Source organism: Myodes glareolus, chromosome 21, assembly GCF_982192425.1.
Source record: "Myodes glareolus chromosome 21, mMyoGla1.1, whole genome shotgun sequence".
In the NCBI taxonomy this organism is placed as follows: Eukaryota; Metazoa; Chordata; class Mammalia; order Rodentia; family Cricetidae; genus Myodes; species Myodes glareolus.
Window position 1 is genome coordinate 47824980 of NC_142046.1, and position 20608 is coordinate 47845587.

The 20608-nt window shown below is 37.4% G+C and overlaps 1 protein-coding gene and 1 non-coding gene across 4 annotated transcripts in view; both read right to left on the reverse strand.

Annotated features, from left to right (window-relative positions):
• Window positions 1-20608, reverse strand: part of LOC125394876 (sodium channel protein type 1 subunit alpha) — a 140247-nt gene that overhangs the window by 47802 nt on the left and 71837 nt on the right. For all 3 annotated transcript variants that reach the window (XM_087900027.1, XM_087900028.1, XM_087900026.1), the window contains exons 3-7: window positions 13010-13130; window positions 10566-10653; window positions 8522-8650; window positions 6831-6922; window positions 5876-6145 (exon numbers count right to left, since the gene is read on the reverse strand). In XM_087900027.1, coding sequence (XP_087756153.1) covers window positions 5876-6145; window positions 6831-6922; window positions 8522-8650; window positions 10566-10653; window positions 13010-13130 — 700 coding nt within the window. The remainder of the gene's footprint in view (window positions 1-5875; window positions 6146-6830; window positions 6923-8521; window positions 8651-10565; window positions 10654-13009; window positions 13131-20608) is intronic.
• On the reverse strand, window positions 6616-6745 carry LOC125395142 (small nucleolar RNA SNORA43). Its single transcript, XR_007230468.3, has one exon. It is a non-coding gene; the product is annotated as a small nucleolar RNA SNORA43 (small nucleolar RNA).

Consider the following 20608-nt stretch of genomic DNA (forward strand, 5'->3'; position numbering starts at 1 on the left):
ACGTGACACACACTTGTACTGTGAAAACCACTAAAAGTGTAGGGAAATCAGTTCCTGCTTTCAGTTTCTTTAAGTGACTTTAAGCAAACCACATTACCTGCTTAAACACATGGGTTTTTTTTCTTCTCTTCTTACAAATCTTACTGTTGTATTATGGGTATGAGGTTTTCTCATTATCAATGTAAAATTAGTGAAAACCATAGGTACTCATGGACCATTTAAGGGAAGGTATCAGTATTTTCTATTACTTTCATGAAATAAAATATATGCATCAGCAGAAGGAGATGAGAATGATAGGTATTTCAAAATAACTACATATTTCAAAATAAAAGATGATATGTTTTCTTTTTCCTTTCCATATTTAATACCATTAGTAAATTCTTTAAATTAAGCATAATTTACATTTATGTTTCTGGAATTTATGTCAGTAGCTTATAATGAAGATTCATAATTATAACAGCTATGTGAATATTTTAATGAAATGAAAATTTTAGAGTGGAATGAAACAAATGCTATTTTGTACAAATAAATGAAAATTTTAGAATAGCAATTACAATAGGTGAGCATCACGTCATATCACTGCTTCTTAGTTCTAATAAGTCCCTCCCTCATTTCAATAGTTACTTGAGAAACCATGTCTGCAAGGCTTTCCTTGACCATGCAAGCCATCAGAAGTCCAGTCCCCAATGCAGAAGGGGATCTCTCCTCAACCACAGGCAACATCAGCCAGAAGACCAGAGAAGAAACAGAAACAAAGAAAGAAAACACCCGTTCAACAAAGACAAATTTAGAAATAGGCACCTAGACCTAAAATCACTCCAAATCTAGGTGCCTAAATGTCAGTATAAGAACACAAATAACAATGCCAGGGCAATGTGTCACTACTAGAGACCAGCCATGACACAACGGTATTCCCAAATATTCCGAAACAATTGAAACATAAGAAAACAACCCCAAACCAACTTTATGATGATGAATAGAAAGGAAATGAATAAATCCCTGAAACAAATCCAAGAAAATCAATCAAACACTGGAGGAAATCAATAAATCTCTTAAAGAATCGCAAGAAAAAACAAACAAACAATTGACAGAAACAAGTAAAACTGCACAAGACCTGAAAATGGAAATAGAAGCAATTAAAAACAAACTGAGGGAATTCTGGAAATGGAAAATCTAGGTAAGCTAACATGAGCTACAGGTGTTGAGCATCACCAACAGAGTACAGAATACAAGAGAAGGAAGAGAGAATCTCAGGCATTGAAGATACAGTAGAAGAAATAGATTCATTGATTAAAAAAATGCTAAATCTAAAAAATTCCTGAAGCAAAACATCCAGGAGACCTGGGACACTATGAAAAGACCAAACCTAAGAATAATGGGAATAGATGTAGGAGAAGACTTTCAGCTCAAAGGTCAAGGAAATATCTTTAACAGAATCATCATAGAGGAAAGAACTTCTAACCGACAGAAGGACATGCCTAAAAAGGTATAAGATGATTACAAAACAGCAAATAGATTGGACCAGAAAAGAAAGACCCCTCACCACACAGCAATGAGAACACTAAACACAAAGAACAAAGAAATAATATTAAAAGCTGCAAAAAAATGGTCAAATAACATAAAAAGGCAGAAGTAACATAAAGCTATTAGAAGTATACCTGACTTCTCATTAGAGACTCTAAAAATCAGAAGGGTCTTGAGAGATGTGCTGCAGACTCCTAGAGACCACAGATGCCAGCACAGACTATTATGTTTAGCAAAACTTTCAATCATTATAGATGTAGAAAACAAGATATTTCATCATAAAGTCAATTTAAATAACATTTACCCACAAATCCAGACATACAGAAGGTATTAGGAGGAAAATTCCAACCCAAGGAAGCTAACTACACCCATGAAAATAAGGCAATAAATAATTTTTCACCAGTACTATGCAAGGAAGGAACACACACACACACACATATACACACACTACCACCATCAACAACTACAATAAAATAACAGGCATCAATAATAATTGGCCATTGAAATCTTTCAATGTCAATGGACTCAATTCATAAAAAATACAGATACACAGAATAGATGTGAAAACAAGGTCCATCCTTCTTCAGCATACAAGAAAAAAATGTCTCAACATCAAAGATAGATATTACCTCTGAGTAAAGAGTTGGAAAACGATTTTCCAGTCTAAAGGCCCCAAGAAGCAAGGTGGTCCACTGACTCTAATTTAATCTAACAAAGTAGAATTCATGCCAAAATTAATCAAAAGAGATGGGGAAGAACACTTCATACTCATCAAAGGAGAAATCTACTAAGATAACATCTCAAATCTCAGTATCAATGAACAAAACACTGGGGCACCCACATTTGTAAAGGAAACATGACCAAAGCTTTAGCCACCCATCGATATTGGGAGACTTAAATACCCAACTCTCACAAATGAAAGATCATCCAGACAAAAACTAAACAGAGAACTACTGGAGTTAACAAAAATTATGACTCAAATGAACCTAGCAGAAATCTATAGAACATTTCACCCAAGCACAAAAAATACACTTTCTTCACAGCACCTGATGGAGCATACTCTAAAATTGACCACATACTTGGCCATAAAGCAAGTCTCAACAGTTGAAAGAAAATTAAAATAATTCCCTGCATTCTGTTAGACCACCATGGATTAAAGATGGATTTCAACAGAAAGCCTACAAACTCACAGAAACTGAATTACTCTCTACCAGATTACCACTGTGTCAAGGAATAAAAAAAGAATGAAATTAAAGACTTCCTAGAATTTATTCAAAATAAATGTACAATGTACCCAAGCTTATGGGACACAATGAAAGAAGTTCTAAGGTTCTCAGCACTAAGTGCTATCTTAAACATATATTTGAAGGGCTCTCATACTCATGACTTAAGAGCACACCTGAAAGCTTTAGAACAAAAAGAACACATCTAAGAGGAGTAGATGGCAGGAAATAATCAAACTTACAGCTAAAATCAATAAAATAGAAATGCAGCGATAAATACAAATAATCAATGAAACAGAAAGCTGGTTCTTTGAGAAGGTCAACAAAATAGACAAACCCTTTTCCAATTATCTAAAAGTCTTAGAGAGAATATCCTAATATCATAAACAAAAAGGGAGACATAACAGCAGACAATGAGGAAGTCCAGAGAATCACTAGGTCACACTTTAAAAACCTGTGCTCTACTAGATTGGAAAATCTTAAAGAAATGGTCAAATTTCTTGATAGATACCGCTTACCAAAATTAAATCAAGATCAGATAAATAATTTAAATAGACCTATAACCTCCAAGGAAATAGAAATAGTCATTAAAATTTTCCTAACCAAAACCAAAACCAACAAACAAACAAACAAAAAACAATGCAAAAGATCAGAACCAGATGGTTTTAGTTCAGAATTCTGCCAGACTTTCAAAGAAGAGCTAATACCAATACTTCTCTAATTATTGCACAAAATAGAAGCAGAAGGAACATTGCCAAATTCTTTTTAAGAGGCAGCAGTCACCCTGATACCTAAGCCACACAAAGACTCAGGAAAGAAAGAGAATTACGGACCAATTTCCCTCATGAACACTGATGCAAAAATACTCAATAAATACTAACAAACAAAATGTAAAAACACATCAAGAAATCATCCACTATAATCAAGCAGGCTTCATCTCAAAGATGCAGGAATGACTTAACATATGAAAATCTATCAATATAATCTACCATATAAACAAACTGTAAGAAAAAACTGCATGATCATTAGGTGCTGAAAAGATCTTTAGCAAAACCCAACACACTTCATGATAAAATCTTGGAGAGACAGGGATACAAGGGATATACCCAAGCATAAAGATAGTATACAGCAAGCTGACAGCCAACATCAAATTAAGTGGAGAGAAACTCAAAGCAATTTTACTAAAATCAAGAAAAAAAGACAAGGTTGTCCACTATCTCCATAAAAGTTACAGGTAGAGCAATAAATCCGTTAGAAGAGCTCAAGGGAATACAAATTGGAAAGGAAGAAGACAAAGTATCATTATTTACCGATGATAGTATACATAAGTGACCCCAAAAATTCTACCTGAGAATTCCTACAGCTGATAAACACCTTTAGTGAAGTGGCTGGATCCAAAAAGAAAAACAAAACCAGAAACAAACGAGTAGTCTTCCTATATACAAACGATAATTAAATTGGCTAAGAAAGAAATGAGGAAAACACCACCTTTCACAATAGCCACAAATAATATAAAGTATCTTTTTTTCAACAAGTATATTATTAGAGAAGGTGATAATCAGACTTTATAGTTGAAAATAAGCAAATATTTTTACTTTTTTAGAATGTAAGAAAAATAATGTCTAATAATTTTCAGGAATAAACCTAAGGGATGTTTTCATGTGCTGATCTTCGTCAGAAGCTGGACACGCTGCAGCTTTCAGAGCCTTGGGAAGAGTGAGAACTTTGGGGCATTAAGTGCCATGTTTAAGGCACATTGATTCCGCGTTCTGGCAGTGTTTAGAATGCATTTCTCATCTAACACTGACATTTATTTGCGGACCATTTGCTAGCAGGTAGCTGCACATCACAGAGAAGAAGACACCAAACCAAGGCATTTTTCAGATTCAGTTACAATGAGACTTTGATCGTCTGTTTTCTCTTTCCATACACTATCACTGCTTTAAGAACTATCAAGTTACTTTAAGAACAACCCCAGCAGCTTTCTAGTACCCTGAGGTTTGTTCTTTATTCCGGAACATTACTCATTTCCCCACGGTATTAACAAAATGGTGATAATCAAGCATATGGAAAGCTTGGCTTTAAACCCCAGCATTTTTCTTTATCAGCATATTTCCTTCCTAGATGAATCTGGCTTAACCTTCCTTGCTTTTGAAACACGCTACAGACAAATGCTAAAATTAAAGGAGGAGGCAGAAAATTTTGCTTATTTCATTGTGGCTTTAAAAAGAGAAAGACTAAAAAGAGAAAGATAAGGGTCACTTAGTTTTCCATTCTTTCATAATTGATTCTTTCAATGATCAATGGTTTGATCTAAATTCTTTGAACAAAAATAAGCTAACTCTTAAAATTTTGTTGATTAATCTGACTTTTTAATTGATGTCTTTTAAGACAAATTGACCTTATTGTTGTCTCCTTTGATATGTTTTTTTCAATCAAATATTATTACTTGTGACTCTCACTTCATTTTCCTACAATAATAGTTGAGTCTAGCCTACAAAAAATATTTCATCATGTATTATTAAGTCCATAAATTGTCACCAATATTTCCCTTTATCCTTGCCTAGTCCAGGCCTCTGAAATAAGTTTTAGTGTCCACATTTAGCAAAGGGTTTTCAGCTTTTTTTTTGTTGTTATAGCTGTCACATAAAAATGCACACTGATGCCTTATCCTAGGAAAATTCTCCCTGGCTGAGAATTTTCATTAGCTTTATATATAATAACACAATAGAAAGTAGTATTCAACAAAAAGAATTAGAATAGCTGTCAAATTAAACATCATATGTGTGCAAACCATGGGCAAGCTTCTTAAAATTATTCAGTGAGATACAAATGGCTTACTGTTTAAACTTCATGGAAGGGACTAGGGGTGTGGCTCAGTGGAACAGCACCAGCTCAACTTGTGCTAAGTCCTGGGTTAAATCACCAGCGTTCTTGGCAGAGAAAACAAACAAAATCCAGGGGAAGGAAATGTAAAACAAAAAACATAGATTCGAGTATTTAAGAAGTTTCATCAGATAATTTTCTAGGTGATTACAACTTCCTTCTGGTCATCTTTTCCTAGTCCAGGAATAGACAGATGGCACGCAAACAAGGAAAGAATAAGTACTCGTAATGGTAATTCTTACTTGAGTCTTGAATATACGATTTCCAGTCAAACTCAAACACGGTTTCATTGACCAGGGTGCCATTATAATCTGTGGTTATATTCTTCTCTATGCTATGTTCCTCAAGGGAGGCATTGGTGGGAGGCCATTGTACACATTTATTCCTCAGGTTGCCCATGAACAGCTGCAGCCCGATGAGAGCAAAGACACTGAGACAGAACACAGTGAGGATCATGACGTCAGACAGCTTCTTCACCGACTGGATCAGGGCCCCCACGATGGTCTTCAGGCCTGAGAGAAAGAAGCTTATCATTACGAAGGCTTAAGCATCTGAAGTAATAACTAAATTCTTTGCACACTTCCCTTGAAAATGTTGTGTCGATGTGTAAGTCCCAAGATGCTGTCCACAGCAGGTAAATATTTAACATAAAAATAATTCAGAGTATTACTTCATTTTAAAACAAGTCTTCCATGCTGGTATAGGCTTTATTATGTAATTTGTCTTTTGTTAGGAAAGAATAAGTTTGTTTCACACAGGAATCAATAGGTAGAATGAATAAAATTAATACATATAATAGGTAACAAAACCTCAATAAAATTGACATTTCAAAATACATTTTAAAACAGAAACTGCTTGGAGTGTCCACCCATTAAACACAAAAGTAGATAAAGCCTGTAGGGCCAGCAAGAGTGACATTATGTTAAGCACTCTGTTTTATGATTCTTGATTTTCTTTCTTTCTTTCTTTTTTTTCTCTGCAAAAATGTCAGGCTATAAACCGTTCTTAGTGCTCACTGGCTTCTGAACACTGGGCGTAGAAATAGCCACTTGCTCTTTGGCCTGATGTCACAGGCACAGCTGAGTAGCGTCTGATTCTTGATTTTCTACAATGATGAATGTCAAGCAAGGAGGCCCAGTTGAAAAAGTCCCAGAGTTAACTCAGTGATTAACCTGTACGTTTTCACGTATCTCTCACCTGGAATGACTGAAATGGTTTTCAATGCCCGGAGAACTCGGAACGTTCTCAACGCTGAGACATTGCCCAGGTCCACAAACTCCGTCACATATCTGCAGTGGGGAGTTCACACACAAACACAGTAACAGGATGCAAAGAAAGATTTGTAGATACAGTTACCTTATACGTTACTCTAATCAAGTCTTACCTAAAACTGCTGAAGCAGTTTTTAGACTCAGAGCTCTAAAAGCATGAAGAGCTGAAAATTACCCAGTTTACAAACTCTGTGACTTGCCTGTATAGTTAAATCAAAACTATTAAAAATGTGGAGATACTTAGTGTTTATCTGGCACGTTTATGGAGAACTTTGGCTGTTTTTAAACAATAGTAGCGTAAGTTGCCAATTAAATTTAAAATTCATCACAATAACCTTATTTTCACAGTAAATACCAATGGCTAAATGTTAACTTTCATGAAATGTACCTCGCTGATGCCTTTTCGAAAGCAAGCGAGTCAAAATTGGATGTGATTTGGGCAAATTAAAGGGTAAACATCCCACGTGCTATGGTTTCCGTTGAAAATGAAATTGTCCAATGGAAATGTAACTATTGCAATAGACTGCCTATTGCCCTACCATTCAAGATAGCATTTGCTAGCATAACTTTTGAGTAAGAGTTGGATAAATGAACAATAGCATTTTACGGGACCCAATGTTGCCCTGTCATTTCTTCGCTTTTATTCTAAGAAAGAGAGATCCCAAATGGCATCCTGTAAGTTGTGGCTGAAAGGCTTGGGGAAGGATTGTATATCCTGATCTGATAGAAAATTATAGAATTAAAACAAGACAGCCAGTATTTACACTTCTGAGGATATCAGTATTATCTGACTTTGTCTCCTACTTCAGACCGAGAAAGTCAGCTCCCAAAGCTGGGATAAGCGGTGTTAGCCCACTGTCCCCCCCCCCCCCCACCTACTTTCACCTGCTCCTGTTATGTTCAGCGCCTCTTTTTGGAGGCAGTTCATCATTCGCAATAGGAGGAAGACAGGAATTTGGGAAACAGGCACAGAACTAGCTGAAAAGTTTTATGTGAGTAAAATAAAGAAGGCCATATAGAGAGAGGTGAGAGGAAGAAGAAATGAATCAGAAGGGCAATAGAGGTAGCATGTGTCCGTTTAAAATCCTTAACGATCAGTTTGCTCATGGGATAATGATTTATTAAGCTTGTAATGCACTGAGTTCTTTTTTTTTTTCTTATGACCTAATTTTCAGTATATTTTGATGCATGACTGCTTGCTTTCTGCTGTTCCACAAAGTTAACAAAGAAGCTATGGGAGGAGTGTGCACAGCGTGAATAAGAAAGACCAGTGTAAATTACTGGAGTCAGTACAAGTTTTGCTGCTCTATTTTGAAAACTGTCTTCCAGGTCAGGTGATAAATAATTTACAGTTCTGTCTGATGGGGTGTTTGTGCGAGAAGACTGGTGTCTGAAATTTTCAGGTAGATCTTCATTGGTACTAAAATTGATATTGCAACTGCTCCACATGGAATGGTGAAATGGTCTTGCTCTTTTGAGATAAGCGTTAAAAACAGAGTTCAAATACCTAAATCGTGCCAGCATGGTTTACCACTAACGCATACTGTTTACAAACTCAAGCTTGGACAGAAACCCAAACTCTATTGTCCTCTGAAGTTTCCAAAAATAGGCACTTACGCAAACGTAATGACGGTGAAGTCAAGCCAGTTCCATGGGTCACGGAGGAAAGTAAAATCTTCTAAACAGAAACCCCTTGCAATAATTTTTATTAGTGATTCAAAAGTATATATTCCTGTAAAGGTGTACCTAAGAACAAGTAAGCCAAGAATAATTAAGGACATTGTAGCTTTCCCTCAGAGTACCCCAGTTTCCTAACATTCTGTCAGTAGAAAACACAAACACCAAAACCGCAAGCTAAACCTGTTGATGTTAGTTCCATCAATAAAATACCACATTAATTTAAAGTTGACTTTTCTCATGGTTGGTGTTAAAAGTCAACTTTCCCAAACCTACAATCGCTGGAGATGAGCCTCAGTGAGTGTTTGGTTCGCTAGGGTTCGCTTGTGGGCATGTTGACTGCCTTAATTGATGAGTGAAGACCCCCTCCACACCCCCACCCCCTTGAAATTGGGCAGCACCATTCCTTGCTTTGGGACCCTGGGCTGGATAAGAAAGGGTCCTAGCTGAGTAGGAGGGCATGCACACACTTGTTCTGTCTCTGGTCTTAATGTGATGTGACCAGCTGATTCAAGCTCCTGCCTTGGCTTTCTTGGAGTAACAGTGAAACCTGGAATTGTGAACTAACATAGGCTGTTTCTCACGTACATTGATTTGTCAGGTACGGTACCATAGCAACAGAAATGAAACTAGAATAGACGCCTAGTACGTGAAGGGTCATTTCCTAAGCTACTATCAGAGCAGGTGAGAAGTACATGCCACGCACAGTCAGTTTAGCTACTCTGAAATGTCTTGGCATCAATAGACGCAGTCTCCGGAGAGTTAGCCAGCAAGGTCTCAGATTGGAAGAGACAATCAATCAATAATTGAAGAAGCATAAGATGATTCTCCTTTAGAAGGGAAAAAAAATCTCAATCTCAATTGTTTTTAAAGATTTGCTTTCTTTAGTTAGTCGTGTGTGTTTGAGTCTTGCATGTTAACTTAAATACTTTCAGAATCCATCTTATACCAGATTATTTTTTTTTCAGAATTTGAGAAAATGTTCTCATAGACTCCCATGTAGAAGCATTGGAAGAATAGACGTTGGGAATACTGTGAGTATGGTAGAGTAGCAGCCAGAGAGCTAGAGGAGTAGAATCTTGGCAGTGTGAGCAGGTAAAGTAGCTGGGCCTGGAACAGCCATAGTGCCAGTTATTACAAACTGTGCGTCTCTTCCCCAGTGGTGCCCCCAGCATGGGGAGATGGTCAGTACCATAGTAACGCTTCCAGCACGGGGAGATGGTCAGTACCATAGTAACACTTCCAGAAAATGATACCAGAACTTTCACTGTCATCTACTTAGCCTTCAACCAACTGAATTTCCAAGTTTTATAATCCTGAAGTTTTAATTAAGTCCTTGATGATCACACTTGAAATAAATATAAATCTGAACAAAATATGAATATCTCATGGTAATAAGACTCAATGTTGTTTTTAATGTACCATCTACAGCTTAAACTTTTAGATTCTTAACTAGCCAAATTAATGTGGAGTTTGTCTTGATGGAAAACCAGCATATCTTGTTTATCTTTTTGCAATTAATTTCATTGTATTTATTTCAAATACCGAATCCTAAAAGAAAACCATTGAGTATTCTCTTAGACTTCTGTAAACTATTAACTACAATGCTGGGTGTGGTGGCGCACACCTTTAATCCTAGCACTCGGGAGGCAGATGCGGACAGATCTCTGTGAGTTCCAGGTCAGTCTGGTCTACAGAGTGAGTTCCTTGACAACCGTGGTTACCCAGAGAAACCCCATTGAAAAACAAAACAAAACAAAACAACCAGCTACAAGGTAAAGGGAAAACCCATATTCAACACCAGCAAGCCTGGGACTCAGAGAGTGTTATCTTATTGTACAATTGTGTCTGCAAATGGTTTTGTCAAGTATACTTTTGAGTTTCACCGAAAGGATACATTGAAACAAGGCTTCAAAATTTTAATATATATATATTACTTATATATATAGGAATATATATTTAAAATATATATAATTGAACTTACTCTACATTCTTTGTCCAGTCAGGAGGGTTGCTCATTGTCATAAACACACAGTTTGTCAAAATAGTGCACATAATTAACATGCTGAATAATGTAAGTTAGTGTTAAGGAACATACAAACAGAAGTTCATGTACAACATTTAAAAAGCAGTAACACCGAAAAACCCAGATGTTAGCACAACAACTCATGGATAAACATGTGCCTGTGTATTATCTAATCTCCTTAAACTTCATTTTCATCTGTTAAAAATACATAATAGTGTGGCCTCCACATTTCAGATGAAATGAGAATATGCACAGATATAAGACTATAAGATTATTGTAGCTGTTTCCAAATCAGTATGATTTCCTCTAGAGAGCTTGGGTGGGGGTGGGAGGTCCCATCTGTTTTATATGGATTTGCAACATGCTTGAGCAGAAAGTATTAATTTGAACCAAGTCACACAATTAGAATAGTACAATTTTGAGGAAGATGCAATTCTGCAGTAGAGGAATTTCTTCAATAATGGATAGAATTTATGAATGATTTTTTTTTTACAGTCAAAGCAGAGTACAGTGCAAAGAACTGGGTTGCTGTGTTTGAGTGAGTTTATGTACGTACAACAGCAAGGGAGGAGGTAAAACGGGAGCACTCCTGAAGGTCAAGGCTCATCATCCCTTGGATGCAATTGAAATTCCATACAGCAACTCGCTCTTGGACCTTGTTTCTATGTGCTTTCACCTCTCTGTGTCTCTACCTGCATTCATACACGGATGTCGACTGTGAACAAACGGCACTGTTTGGCTGTGTAGATCAAAGAAACTAATGCGTGTAAAATGTTAGCAAAGAATGCCCTTGGAGACGTGTCTATGCATTGAGTGATAAGGCCGAGGGGAGAAAATGGAATAAAATTGTAGCTCTGAAAGTGGCTGCTAAAGTCATTATAGAAATCACTGAAATAATGTCTGAGCTCTGGAGAACACAGACGGTTGATGCGGGACCCTAAAATGCTTGTTTTCTGCTAAGAAGATCGGGTATTCTTTCCACTGCCACTGATTGGCTGAACACTTCCATGAGGTGTAAAGAACATTTTCATTAAACGTCCACATGGTGGCACTAGAAAGACTAACTCAGCTAGAAAAGCTTCTAAGCATTAAAACAGTGAACATAGACATTTTTATATGATAATTTTTTTTGTTTTCAGTAACAACCTATTGTCAGTATTAAGGAATTACTTGTAACCAACTCATCTTAAAAAGAGAATGACATTTACTTTTTTAAAAATTGTTTTTGCTACTGTGAAACTAATTATTTTGCTTTCTGTTTTTGCTTCCTCCTTTTGTTAGTATAGTGCTGGCTTTTTGATTGCTTTTTTTTTTTTAAAAAAAATGTCTTACTTACTTATTTAGATAGTTAGTTAGTTACTATTTTTATAGTGTTGCAGAACAAATCAAACCCAAGGCTTGGTGCTTGTTCAACTCTATAGATTTTAGAATGCAATAAAAAAAAAGTTTTGCTAGTATGACTTATACTTATGATACTTACTTAAAATAGTATTTTATATTATTTATGTTATTACCAAGGCCATCAACAGAAATTTAGTCATAAATGAGTTTTTGTTGGATCACTACCCACATTGAACTTAGTTGTAGAAATCTTTGAACCCCAGTGGGAACCGCAGGACGACGTTTCCTTCAACCTTTTTGAATAGTTTTAACTTTTCCACAAACATCCTGAGTCTTTACTAAACGATAGTTCTGCACTGTAGAATCATATTCAGCAGCTTAAATCTGATATTTAGTCAATATTAGTGTGTTTCATATAAATCATCAGAAAAGCTGGAAAATTAGCTAATCCTGGAATCTCTTCAGATTCTTCTATGCTTCCAAGATCCATTCCAGGTCCCATTAAAATGGCATATATCATATCTGCAACTAACTTGTATTTTATTTTGAAAGTAGATTTTTTTTGTTATACAATTTTGCTGAAAAATTCTAGTCAACTCTGTATAGGAGGTAGCAATAAATATGGTTATCTTTCCCAAGCTTAGGGAATTCAATAAATACATGACAACTAGTAACAATTGTCAACCTGATTGAATCTAGGATCACTGAGGAAACAGGACTCGCTGCATGCCTCTGGGGAGTTATTTTGACTGTTTTGTTAATTCAGATGGGAAGATCCAGCTCCTGTGGCTGGCACTGTTCCCTGGCTAGAATCCTGGAGTGTAGAGCAGCCTTTAGGGCTAGAGGTCTGCCTCAGTGGTAGAATGTTTGTCTGCCGTATCTAGGGCCCGGGATTCAATTCTCATTCCCTACAAAATAGAAAAACAAGATTGGTGTGACAAAGAAAATATGCTAGTGGATAAGATAAAGGGTAGAGTGTGTGTACACCTTAACTTAATTACATATATATCTAGAAAGCACAACTTACACAAGCAGTTACCGTAAATTACTAGAAAAAGGATATGAGTGTACCAAAATCTTAATAGCTATTTTCCTAAGAGGGTTGAAGGGAGTTAAAATGTACAGAGCGGAGGTGGCACTGAACCGGAAGATGGCCTTCCCTTTATTCAATACTATAAAAGTCTGCAAGACAGGAACAAACACAGAAGCATAAACTCTACATTCTGTTTTCCAATAGTGTTACAGTCAAAAATCCTAATTTGTACATCCAGGACAATCACTATTGATGTGGACACAATGGACACAAGCTCCCTCTTGATCATTAATGTCCTAGAGAGGAGGCCTCTGAGGGCTTTTACCTTCCAGCGTCCACTTACCTGAGTTTGTACACCAGCTAGGATAGGAGAATGTCCTTATTTTCTGAATATTTTAAGCGGCTTAGTTAAGCCAAAGTTTGACATGGGGACACATTTCATTTTTATTCTAAAGTTCATAAGACTTCCTTTTCATAATGACTTGTTTGCCTAGGTCAAATATTGGAAAATTAATCCTGCAGAATGCAAAATCATTCAACAGAACTGAACATTTTAAAAATAAATATTCCTTTGCTATCTGTGCTTATAAAATAAACATTATCACTCCATTGGTACGAGAAAACAGAAGCTGCTGCCATCGAGCACACTTGGGTTAGATGGATATCATCCAGTCATTGATTTCTGGAGGCCAAGCTCCCTGGAGAGTACCCTGTTGTCCAGGAGTGCTAAGTTCTGTATTGGGATTTCTGGGTTAGCTGACGCATTGAATTCTAATCCCAATTGATTTCCAACAGCATGGAGGAAAAGCTCAACGTCCCCAGAGAACTCAGAACCCATAATAATGAACAGAGTCCATCCCAAGATTGGACTTACTATACAACAAAAGTCAGTGTGCAGAGAAGAGAAAAAAGAAACTAAATGACTCACCATGCAATGGAGCACCATGGAACACTCTGACACAGATCTTCTAAGGCATTTATCGATATTCAGACTGCGTGGGTGGAGGAAAATGCTGACTTCTTTGTGAGTACCATACCAAGGCGAAAAAATTCTAAGGTTTTTTTTTTTTAAATGTCTAAGTACAGAGAATTAAATTAAGGCCTCCTGCACACTAAGCAAGTGCTTTACCACAGGGCTATATTCCCAGTTCAGCATGTATGTTTATGTGTGTTGAAACTCTGACCCAGAGTCTTACACAAGTGATCCACCACTTCATAATGTCCCCAGCAAAGTTTAAAAATGTTCTTGAATCTATTTCTTAAAACTCCCAACCTTGACAAGCCGGTCTACATGAACCTCTATGATGATTAGCATTAGAACATGCTATTTGTTTTCCAACTAAGAATCTTTGATAGATTTCTTCCCCACGTTCAAACTTCAGGCCACTAATAGATTTTCCATTTTGACTTCAATATTTCCAAGTGGAGCAATCTTCAAATGCAGAGTTGCTGCTTGAAAATAGCACGTTCTATCGGGTTTATAGGGAGAAATGCCCTAAATGTACTATGAAAATATCCCCTAACCAGTGCAGGTCTCTTAGTCTTTTCTGGGCTGTGACATAAAAAAAAATTCAACTACTGAGAGTAAAACCTGTGTTTAGAAAGTTGTAAGGAAATTTGGCAGGGAATTTTATGTCTGTTGAATAGAATAATAAAATAAAACAAGAGAGTAGGTTGTCCCATTAAATTTCCTTTCAGTTCTTTGTCAACTAACACCACTGTATTCATAGATTAGCAGAGGAGCAAAGACCCCCATGTCCAGAGTGGGGAAATGCTGCTCGGAGCCTACTTATGACCACATTCCCGCTGGTCTCTGAAGGGGTGAGTCCAGCTCAAGGAGTCTCTCCTAAGAAGTCTATTTGTGAGAGGAACATTTCACAGGTGCTAACTCCAGTGTCAATGGCTTGCAGACAATATGTAATCCCCTTTATTCTCTGATTCTTTCAATTTTTCTGTCCCTAAATGACCATATGAAATCATCGTAAAACATGGACAGGCTTGAGCAAGGAAGATACCTTTGCCTTAAAGAATCTGAGCATCATTAATGGACACAGAAGGGAAGATTTTAGGATTACGTGTCATTATCTTTTAAGCCTTTGCCTACACCTCCTTTTCCAGAAACATACATGTGATAGAAATGCTGGGCAGTAGGAACAGTAGTAAAAATGTAACTAGAAAGGATGTTTGCTCTTGTGCTAAGGATATCATTTCAGATAACATTATAAGCTGATTTTAGTGGATAGAGTGAGAGAGATGACAAAGGAATTTCAGGCTTACTATGGCCGCTATCATCTGGAGGCTAAGAAGGTTTTGGAAGGTCAACAATAGCTCAGTAGATCCAGGGTCATCATAAGGAGACAGGCTGCACTCAGAATTCCTATGACACAGGTCCCTTGCTCACCTTCTGTTCAAATGAAGAGCAAAGGAAACTATGGTGGTTTGGATGAGAACAACTCCAACACACACACACACACACACACACACACACACACACACACACACACACACAGAGCCACACTTTATCTACTGTGCTGAACAGATTTGACCCAACCTCAAGTACTCACTGATCAGCTAAGACAGACTCTTTAGTAACCCTTGCCAGCAAAACATCATTTCTGGTGTTAAAGAAAACACAAGGTGGTTTGATGGAAGACTGATAAGAATCCCTGGTAATCAACAGATTAAGGACCCAGAAAAGAAACATCAGGGAAAGGTACAGCAGATTTGTCTCAAGTTAAAAGGACAGACTCCTGGATTGGATCTATTACTAAGCTGGTTCTGTTCTTTCTCCCTGTGAGATTCTGGACCCTACGTTTCTAAGTTGCTTCGCTTATGAAAAAAGTGGGCTAAATTGTGACCTGTGATTTTAGTTCATGGAATTGGAATTAGATATGTAGCATTTGATACATTTAAAAAAATCACCAAGATGATTCTGCAATGGCAGGGTGATGCCCCTGTTTTACTGATTAGTGATTAATCATGAGGGATTCCCCAGTTCTCAATATTATATATAATATATGGATTAGACCCCTTTACTCGTCACAACTGGTAATCTCTCTCACATCTGCACTTAGAGAAAGTGACTTTTTCTTATGACTTTTGTCAAGGAGGAAATTTGAATTTGATAAGTGTCTATTTTCACTTTTGTTTTCTGAATATGTAGCCATTGGTTTAACCTTTATTTCAATCTAGAGCTCATAATCCTTAAAGCACACAATTGAAACTTCAGTTGTAACATTTCATCAATATATATTCAGAAAACCGTTACACAACAAGCGTGACTCCAAATGTATTCCTCTTACCTTCTCTAAAAGTTAATTTGCAGGCAAAGACAAAAGATAAAATATGAAAGTGGGCTGGATGACAAGAAATAGTTTAAAAATTCACATCCAGATGTGGAGGTTCTCTCCTGTAATGTAGTACTCATGAGCTGAGGCAAGAGTATTGCTTTGAGTTTGAGGCAAGGCTAAGTGATAGAATAAGACCCTTTCTCAGAAAACAAAATAAATAAGTTAATATATGCTAGAGGCATATATTTATAATTGAGTCTATTCTCTGCCTGGAAGTTTAAATCACGGACAATTTTCAATTTACACATCATGTGTATTCTAAAACTGTATCTGGCAGGGAATTTGAATATATTTTCACATAAGGGAGTAAATAAATATGTTTTTCTTCTCAAATTTCAAACTCGATGTAACTTTCCTTTCCAGGTGCTGGGATCAAAGCCAGGATCCAACAAGTGGGAAGTGTGGAGTCTTCCAAGGAATTCTTCCCTGGTCTTGTATAATTCCTAATGAAATTTTATCTCAATTGATAGTAGTTGGAACTGCATCACTATGTAGAAGGAAGAGACGTTCTAGAAAGAGTACCAGGGCTAGCTCTAAGTTGGGCTCAGGTGCACAGTTTTCCTCCATATCCCACTGGTGGTCACAATGGGAAACTGTCCTGACTCTGCCAGGGAGCAGGGCACATTATGTCTTTTAGGGAAGGCAAGGGGTTCTATAATGTGGGGGGAGGGACAGAATAAGAGTCACGTGACCATAACGGAGCTGCTTCGAAGTTTGGGGTGTGAAACACAGATGGCAAGAGATTTTTCTCAGTCCCGTCAAAGCAAACATTCCTCATTCTGGCCCAGTCCGCGGTGTCTGTCTTTTCCCTCTCTGAGAGTCTTTAAGCAGCCTCATCGTTCCCCATCCCCCTTTTATAGGCTGTGGCTGTAGGCAGAGATTTTCTTCCTTGTTTGGCTCAGGGGTGAATGAAAAGTTGAGTTGTCTCCCAGCTCCTCTCCCAGCATTTGCTGGTCTACAGCTCACTAACCGCAGTTCCTCTAACAAAACCTTAATGCAGATATGGGGAAGGTCTTTAAGCCACGGATTGAGAACTGAAATCAAAAGAGGCTAGAAAACGGGAATGGGTTCCTGAGAATCATTAGTGCCACATTTACAAACTTGAAAAAAAATAACTCGAAAGTTAAACAATACTGTGTAATATAACAAAGCAGTCATGGGTATCAATATTTCACAATTATTTTTGTTTTAATTTTGGCCATATTCTCATACAACGGAGAGCACTGTGTATGCAAGAAAGAGTCTATTAAATTACTTGTGTGGTTTCTCAGGTTGGAAGAGAGAGTGGGGCTTATGGAGAGAATCCAGTGGGGGTTATTCGCCTTGAAAATAAACTGGATATTCTTTAAGATGTACTATATGATCCCTTTAGCTAACTTCAGACCCATCAATAAGATAACAGGATGCTGTACTATGTTACTAGGGTGACTGACATCCTCCTCATTTAATAGCCCAGTTCTGCTATAGTATCTTCTTTTATGTTTCCCCTGCCACTGAACTTGTCTTCACATCTCAATTTAGACGCAATTTACATTAAGAAAACCCACGAATAAAGTCTTCAGTTGAGGTTCTACATAAAGGTGTGTATCGTCCTCAGGATCAGGTGGGAAGTGTAGTTGAATTATAATAGATGCTGATAGTGTGAAAGATTTGTTTTCGAGAAACAGGGTCTTTGGGAAACGTTACCAGATTACTTACTAGTAATCTTACAGTCTTGGGAAAGCTATCTAATCTCAGTTTTACTGTTTTTAAATAGAGACCAAAGCTATCTTGAATGAACCGGTAGGGCAAACAAGAATTTAAATACACAGCTGCATAGTACGTAGGGGAGGGAGCAACCTAGCTATGTAGAAACTATCTAGACTAGTTTCTATAGAAGTTTCGGTCTCTTCACTGTGGAGGAAATCTCTGCCCCACTGCCTGTCCATGTGACGTGAGTAGAAGCAGCTCATCCTTCAGGAAATGATTCAGCATGTGCCACTTACCTGGTCCAGAAGACCATCATACCCCCTCGTTCACAGTAAAACACCATGCGTGCTGATCACAAGCCACTCTAGAGCTTTGGTTAGAGCTCAGAAAATGAGGTTACTCTGCTGTAGATGTTAACTGAGTGTGACTGATGGCTATTTGTGCCACCTTGTGGGTGAGCCCGCCTACATAGGAATCCAGCCAGCATCAGCACAAGCAGAGCCCAAACTGCTGAAGGGCTGTCCTCATGGTACCGCTTGAGATGCTGTGTCTTTTGTTATTCAAACTGGATTTGGCCCATAGGTTTGCTTCCCCCACCCCCTTCTTTTTCTCTCCCCTTCAGTGTAGTTTTTGCTGACTTGGGTTGCTCTTATTCAAAAGGTCTCTTAATATGATGGGTATCTACTAAATGCCAAAGGTCATTTAGCTTACCCTGGGACCTTTTCTGAGATAGACACTGAGTGGAAAAGCAGTGAGGAATAAGGAAGAAGCAATGGGAGAAAGGAGAAAGATTCAGGGAGCCACCGTAGTATGTTGGAGTTAAGGTGACAGTTACTCTAGAGATGCTATTGCTATAAGAAGGAGAATTGTAAGACAGAGACCAGTGAGATGACCATCCACAGGATCATGAGACTTTAAATGCCGTCTAGATTTTCCTAGAAAAATAAAACCTTCCTCACCTTAACTGAAAACAAAATGAGAACTTGCTACAGGTCAACCATAAATTGGAAGCCTCTCCTGTGAGGCTTCTCCTACAGCCCCAGTACTGAGATGGTACACATTGTGTTAAGACTGTTGGTAGAGAGGAGGTTTTTTTTTTTTTTTAAAAAAAAATTGTTAGGAGACTTTCAAGGACACAGTACAGTTTTTAAATGAATGCATCTCTATATTCCAAAATATAACAAGGTTCTGTTTTCACTGCAGATCTAAAATATCTTTCTATTTCTAGTAAAAATGCCACATTGTCAAAAGAATATGTCTTTCCATGGTACTAATGAGTCATCTGTAATTTTAAGAACATAGAGGGGAGACATTTTCTGAACAGAGAGTGGGTGAAATTGAATGTATGTTCAAATGGTACAGTAGCAACTCAAGTTATGAAACTGAGGAGAAAATCTCATAAAAAGAACTGTACTTACAAATTGAAATGTCCTTGTGACACAGACCAAGTAAACAAGCAAATAGAAAGCATTAGCTTGGGATCACATTGTAAAGGTCCCTGACTAAGCCCAGCGTGAGATGAAAACTCCGTGAATTTTGACTGGATAGAACTGTGATTACCTTCTTTTCCTTTGAAGTGCTGTGTGTTTAAAACATCTGAAAATTTTCTGACTCCTAATGCATCCATGCGCAAGGGAAGTCCACATTACTCTATTACTAATTGCTGTTTAAATTGCTTTAATAATTATTATATAATTTGTACATCAGAAACTGGGGCAATTAGGATAAAAATATGTGGGCATATGTCACAATAACAAATGCCGACAGCAGTGACATTTCCGTAAGCCCAATGACATTGACTGTCTTTATAAAAACACAGAGAGCTTTGGCATGCTAAAGTGTATTCGCACAAGTTTCTGCACATCTGATGCAATTGCACTCTATCCTGAGATATACCACAAGAAATACATTCTGTAACCATTTTCATGGTCACTGTCATTGTTCCGTGCCTATCCTTCCTAAAACTCATAAATTTCATCATTTCTATTGCAGTATTACAAAGTATAGCATTTAAAAGTTTGTTACTCATTGAGGGCTTCCCCTTGAGAAATGAATTGCTGCCTTTTCAGTAAGAGGTAAGACCCTTCTTGTTTCTCCCTGCCTTACAGTCTTCCATCATGTGATGGTTCAGCTAGGTTCTCAATCTTGGACAACCTGGTCTCCCTACACTTTAACCAATACATTCCTGTTCTTTACAATTGCAAATGTCAGAAACAATATTCCTGCAGGCTAAAGTGTCTTAAAGAGTCAGCATTTTTGAAACATTCTACATATTACAAAGAACTAAGCATGATCATTTATATAAAAGTGATATATTAACTGTGTTTGAGTTCAGTCTAAGGGAAACCATTGGTGCTTACATATTCCATCTCTCTTTGAAAAACAAATCAACATTCACAGCATTTTTAGTCATGGAGAATCTCACCCCTAACGATATTTGACCAGTAGATCCCTTGATTCCTTGGTTGTTCCATCAATTCATTCTCCCCATTCTCTCTCTCCTTCTCTTTCTCCCTATGTATGTAAAATGTGTGTGTGTGTGTGTGTGTGTGTGTGTGTGTGTGTGTGTGTGTGTAACATGAAGGGCT